This window comes from Octopus bimaculoides, chromosome 13, assembly GCF_001194135.2.
Source record: "Octopus bimaculoides isolate UCB-OBI-ISO-001 chromosome 13, ASM119413v2, whole genome shotgun sequence".
NCBI classification, from domain to species: domain Eukaryota; kingdom Metazoa; phylum Mollusca; class Cephalopoda; order Octopoda; family Octopodidae; genus Octopus; species Octopus bimaculoides.
The window spans coordinates 56,279,241-56,285,299 of record NC_068993.1 but is presented as its reverse complement, the minus strand read 5'-3'; the positions used below and the strand labels follow the sequence as shown (position 1 = coordinate 56,285,299).

General features: G+C 40.0%; 1 protein-coding gene across 4 annotated transcripts in view; it reads right to left on the bottom strand.

The window, feature by feature from the left end:
* Positions 1–6,059, bottom strand: part of LOC106875999 (nocturnin) — a 10,567-nt gene that overhangs the window by 2,492 nt on the left and 2,016 nt on the right. The window contains exon 2 of one of the 4 annotated variants that reach the window (XM_052972508.1): positions 5,293–5,605. Coding sequence is in view for 1 of the 4 variants with exons in the window: in XM_014924353.2 (XP_014779839.1) it covers positions 3,275–3,379 (105 nt within the window). In the remaining 3 variants the exon portion in view is untranslated. Of the gene's footprint in view, positions 1–3,274; positions 5,018–5,090; positions 5,263–5,292; positions 5,979–6,059 lie in introns of those variants that run through there. The other 3 variants (XM_014924361.2, XM_014924371.2, XM_014924353.2) reach the window with 3 other exon arrangements.

Genomic DNA, 6,059 nt, shown 5'->3' with positions numbered 1-6,059 from the left:
CATTATCGCTTGACAACCGATGCTGGTGTGTTTGCGTCCCCGTAACTTAGCGGTTCGGCAAAAGAGACCGATAGAATAAGTCCTGGGGTCGATTTGCTCGACTCAAGGCGGTGCTCCAGCATGGCCGCAGTCACATGACCGAAACAAATAAAAGAGTAAATAGTATACACACACATGTACACGCACACATGCGAACACTCACTCTCTCACACACACACACACTGGGGCATTGATATATACAAAATACTTTGTGATGGTGTCAAACAACAGGACTGTGGCCACGCTGGAGCACCACCTCGAACAACTTTTATCTTTAGTTGAATGAATCGACCCCAGTGCTCAATTTTTGTTAAGCCTGGTCCTTATTCTATTGGTCTCTTTTGCTGAACTTCTAAGTTATGGGTATGTAAACACATCAACACTGGTTGTCAAGCAGTGGTGGGAGACAAATACACACAGACACACATCACATACCAGACAACAGGCTTCTTTCAGTTTCCGTCAACTGAATCCATTTACAAGGTTTTGCCCAAGGTGCCACGCAGTGGGACTGAATCCGGATCCATGTGGTTGGTAAGCAAGCTACTTAGCACACAGCCAGAGAGCTTTGAGTTTTGTTTAATCAAATAATCTGAAACATTGTATTTATTGTAGTAGGGATAAATGTTCATACACGTACACACATGCGTACACGCATGCGTGCAAACACACTCATTCTCACATACACACTAAGGCATATATATTCAATATACTTTATGATTGTGTCAAATAACAGGACCAGTGTAGTGAATAAAATGTTTATTGTATTGAGTAGAAAAGAGAGACTATTGATTGTAACACTTGCTTTTTTTTTTCTTTTTTTTTTTTCTTACTGGTATTTACTTATTTATTGCAATATACAAGGAAAATAGTTTAATAAAGGAAAAAGAATAAAAGAATAAGAACAGTATTTAAAATGAAACGAGCAGATGGCATTCATTCAACTGGACAGATATAAAAAACAGTTGCTGGTCATTTTGGAAAATAAAAAAACATTTTCATACTGAATTAAGAAAATAGTTTAGCTGGAGGAGTGGCTGTGTGGTAAGTAGCTTGCTTACCAGCCACATGGTTCCGGGTTCATTCCCACTGCATGGCATCTTGGGCAAGTGTCTTTTACTATAGCCTCGGGCCGACCAAAGCCTTGTGAGTGGATTTGGTAGACAGAAACTGGAAGAAGCCTGTCGTATATATGTACGTGTATATATATATATATATATATATATATGTGTGTGTGTGTCTGTGTCTGTGTTTGTCCCCCCCCAACATCGCTTGACAACTGATGGTGGTGTGTTTACGTCCCCATAACTTAGCAGTTCGGCAAAAGAGACCGATAGAATAAGTACTAGGCATCCAAAGAATGAGTCCTGGGGTCGATTTGCTCGACTAAAGGCGGTGCTCCAGCATGGCCACAGTCAAATGACTGAAACAAGTAAAAGAGTAAGACTATTTAATATCCTTTCTACTATAGGCACAAGGCCTGAAATTTGTGGTGGTGAGGTGATAGTCGATTACATTGACCGCACCCCACCACCACCACCACCAAGTACTCAACTGGTACTTATTTTATTGACCTCCCAAAGGGTGGAAAGCAAAGTCGACCACGGCGAAATTCGAACTCAGAACATAAAGATAGATATGGCTGTGTGGTAAGAAGTTTGCTTCCCAACCACATGATTCCAGGTTCAGTCCCACTGCGTGGCACCTAGGGCAAGGGTCTTCTGCTATAGCCTTGGGGCGACCAGAACTTTGTGAGTGGATTTGGTAGGCGGAAACCGAAACAAGCCCGTCATATATACGTCCGTTTTCCATGCTGGCATGGGTTGGATGGTTTGACTGAGGTGTGAAGAGCCAGGTGCTGCACCAGGCTTCAATCTGATCTGACTGTTTCTATAGATGGCTGCCCTTCCTAACGCCAACCATTCTGAGAGTGTAGTGGGTGCTTTTTACGTGCCACCGGCACAGGGAGCCAGTCATGCAGCGCTGGCATCGATCACATTCAGGTAATGCTTTTTATGTGCCACCAGCACGGGAGCCAGTCAGAGTGTACTGGCATCGGCCACATTCGGATAGTGCTTTTTACGTGCCACCGGCATGGGAACCAGTCAAGGGACACTAGCATCGTGTGTGTGTGTGTGTCCAATACCATCCCTTGACAACCGGTATTGGTGTGTTTATGTCCCCGTAACTTAGCGGTTCAGCAAAAGTGTATGTATAAATTTTCTTTTTACACAATATTAAAACAACGGCTAAAAATTTTCTGAAGCAGCGCTCCCACTAATCTTACCTACGGGCCGCCACTGATCTTACGATCGTGAACCTAACACCCTAGCCACTAAGCCACGCACCACCGCAACAACTAATATCGCGAAGCCAATGTAGAGTACAAGAATGACGTCTCTAGACCTCGCAATACCCTGAATGAAACTGCCACAGGATCCACCCTACCACCTACTTGTTTTCGGCCTATACCTATAAGACTTTTCCACCCCACTAACCACACAAAACGCAGACAACGTCAAACCAAAATGACATTACGCTCACATCCTTCCACTACTCTACGGGTGGTGAATACTGGGTAAATGAAAATACAGGAGGATAGTTATGGATTCTGGATCGAAGCACACCACGTAACCGGCCATACAAGGTGGTCATGGGGTGTTCTAAAAACAATAGCTAAATCTCCCTTAAATCAAACACTTAAAAAAAAATTTCACATAATCGTATAAATTCCGTGTAGAACACAAATTGGCGATCATTCGATAGTAGTACGCTGGTTGTCAACCACTTGTCAGCTGGTCAACAAAAATGTTCTGAAAATCCCCCCAAAATTTAAAAAAATTACGAGGGGTTATAATAGTGTGCTTAAACCAGAATTCCGCCCAACAAAAGTACTAAAAGTGTTAGACTCCTTGAACATATGAGGGCATAGTTTGCTGTCGTAAGAATCTTCCACTTCTCAGTCGCTTCACGGAAAATGAGTTTCACACTGACACAAACATATGCAACACCCACAAAACTCCACAGACCCGTATCACAGAATACACGAACAACATAATGAGGGTGATGTGCAGACCGGCACATGAAAGCATTGGTTAGTTTTGTACTTTTTACTTTCAGAAGAAGTGTAAAGCAGTTTTAATTTTCTGGGTTTTTTTTTCTTTCTTTTTTTCTTTTAATGCTAAAAATGTAATTACAAATATTCTTTTACATTTATACATTTATATTTCTGTACCTGGTCCATCTTTTGGGTTGAAGTCATCCTGGGACAAAAAGTAGAACGTTTCCGTAGAATTTTTAAATATGTTGTCTTTAATAATTTTGAGGATGAAAATGTCATCGTTCCGTAAGCAAACGTTTAATTTTCCGATTATATTTCTGTATCTGGTCATTTGGAATGAAAGCATTGTGAGAAAACGAAAGAGAAAAATAAACTAAACCTCAGTAATTCTAAAAGCATTAACTTTTTCATATCAGAAAATGAAAGTTAAACAATACGAATGATTTCGGTATTTTACTACGGAACTAAAACCACAATCTTTCCCAATTAGCCAGGACAAACAACCACACACACACACTAAAATTGCTGCAACATTAATAGTTTCAATGGTGCCAAACATTGTACTAGGATGCACACCACAAACAAGTAGAGGAATTGTCATAGTCTGGGTCCCCTACGCCCGGTTTCCATTGTAGTCACAACAGGGATTCAACGAACGAACAGAAATAGACTTGACAATAGAGAGAGTGTAGTATGGTGTCGCAGAGAGTCACACTGCGTCTCATACGATTCCTCAAGGCATGTCGGAGTTAGCACGTGGTCCTCGGTTTGGCAGAGATATGGTATGACTGAGAAGATGGGTCTGTAGGTCTTGCTTCATAGACCGGCCGACTACCTACGTGTATGTAGCACAGGACTGTTCTATAAGAACTGACCCCCGGGTTAAACAAAAAAAAAACAGATTAGAAACAAATGGACATAACAATAGAATAGGGACATGTAAACTGTGACGGACATAATGGAGAGTGAGATAAATAGAAAGGGAGAGACGAACAGAACCGAGAGAAATACTGACAGATAAAAAGTTAGATGGACAAACCGATCGTTTAATAGATCAATCGGTCGAAAGATAGATAGATCGACAAATCAATAGATAGATAGATAGATAGATAGATACAGAGAGAGGGTGGGGAAAGAAATGGACAAACAATAGTGTGGATATCAAAGCTGTTTATGCGCTGGCCAGTCCTGATCAAAGGCAATCCAGTCGTGATCATCCTATATTTGAGTGCAGGAAAATCAGAATATCACTTACGGTGGTGTGTGATATAGATACTATTTGTAATCGGTCGAGAGACGTACAGGCACTCTTGATGGATCGCGAATAGCCAAGACAGGTCCAATGGAACTATCCAAAAAAGTATTATGGTGTCATCATATATATTACGAAACTCATTGAATATATGAATGACTGTTTTCAACGACAAAGTATATAAAACACTTCGCTGTTTCTTATACATATATATATATACATAACTCACCACTTTATAATATAGAATTATGGTTTCAGCGATTCAATATTTATTTTTGTAGTGACGGGCTCTCTAGTAAATATCATATTTGCTATCCTCTTTAATCGATGATGCAGATAAATAAGCTCCCCAGATGAAATATTGGCGAACAGCGGCCAACATACATGAGAGACAAAGATAGAATGAAGCAGAAATAGCAGCCAAATCTTTCTCAAATTACAGCCTAAGATCTCTTGAAAAGGTAGAAGTATACTAGTTGTTCACAAAAAGACAATACCCTAAAAGAAACATGACCTGGTCACTCTTGTAAGGTCTTTGATGATCATAGGTTTGCTTAGTCAGGGGATGCCCTAGGACTAAACAACAACGGAGGGAACAACATAGATAGATAGATAGACAGATTGGACATTGGAGGGAACAACATTGATAGATAGATAGATAGATAGATAGATAGATAGATAGACAGATTGGACATTAACAGATAGATATGTATATTATATAGAGTGGAAGCCGCTTACTGTGATCAGTTTGGAACGAAGACTTTCGGTATTAACTGCTTAATATTACATTATGCAAATAGAGTTAGGGTCCCACTAATTTTGATAGCAAATAATCGGTTCATAACGTTATCGGTGATAGTAATAAACGGCTTTCGGTGTAAATCAGTGGGATAGATGAAATAGAGCAGGGAGGAAGACGAAAAACAAAAAACAAACAAACCTCAAGGTCGTCGGCGTAGAAGTGGTATCAGCGGTGTCAGCGATGTAGAGGTGAACTGTAACGTCACTGATGGTGGTGGTGGTGGTGGTGGTGCTTGTGGCGGTGATGGTAGTGACGTGGAGGTCAGCTCTGGCGTCCTTAGCAATTGCTGCAGTTTGTATGGTTGAATCAATTCTTCTATTCACAGCTTCAGTTTCGGAAACAACGACGGAGGAAGTGCGTTATTTGTTCACCATCATCATCATCATCATGATCCTCCTCCTTCTCATTATTATTATTATTATAACCAGTCTTTGTTAGTTTCTCTCTCTTCCTGTATAAAAAAAACAAATATTCGACCACTTTATAGTGATTATATCAGTGTCGCCTCTGATCAATCAGCAGATATATATATATATGGAGGAGAAAGAAAGTGAGAGGATGAGATTGTATTAAAAAAACTTTAACACAGATGACTTCGTAGTTTCGGCTAAAACTTCGAAGCCAGTCGACTCTCTCCTTATAAAAGTTAGTTAAATATTCACTCTACTAAAAAGTATGAGGTAATCTTTGAGTTTAATGTTAAATTGCGTTTTATACATGACATGAATATAACTGTTAATGTATGTGCATGCGCGCGTGTGTGTGTGAGAGAGAGTGTGATTGAGAGATACGTATGAATGAATTCAGGTTTCTCCGTTTTACTGTTGTGTCATAGTGTTATATATATATATATATATCTATATAAATTTTCTCGGAAAACGCCGTGTTTATATATGTGTATATAT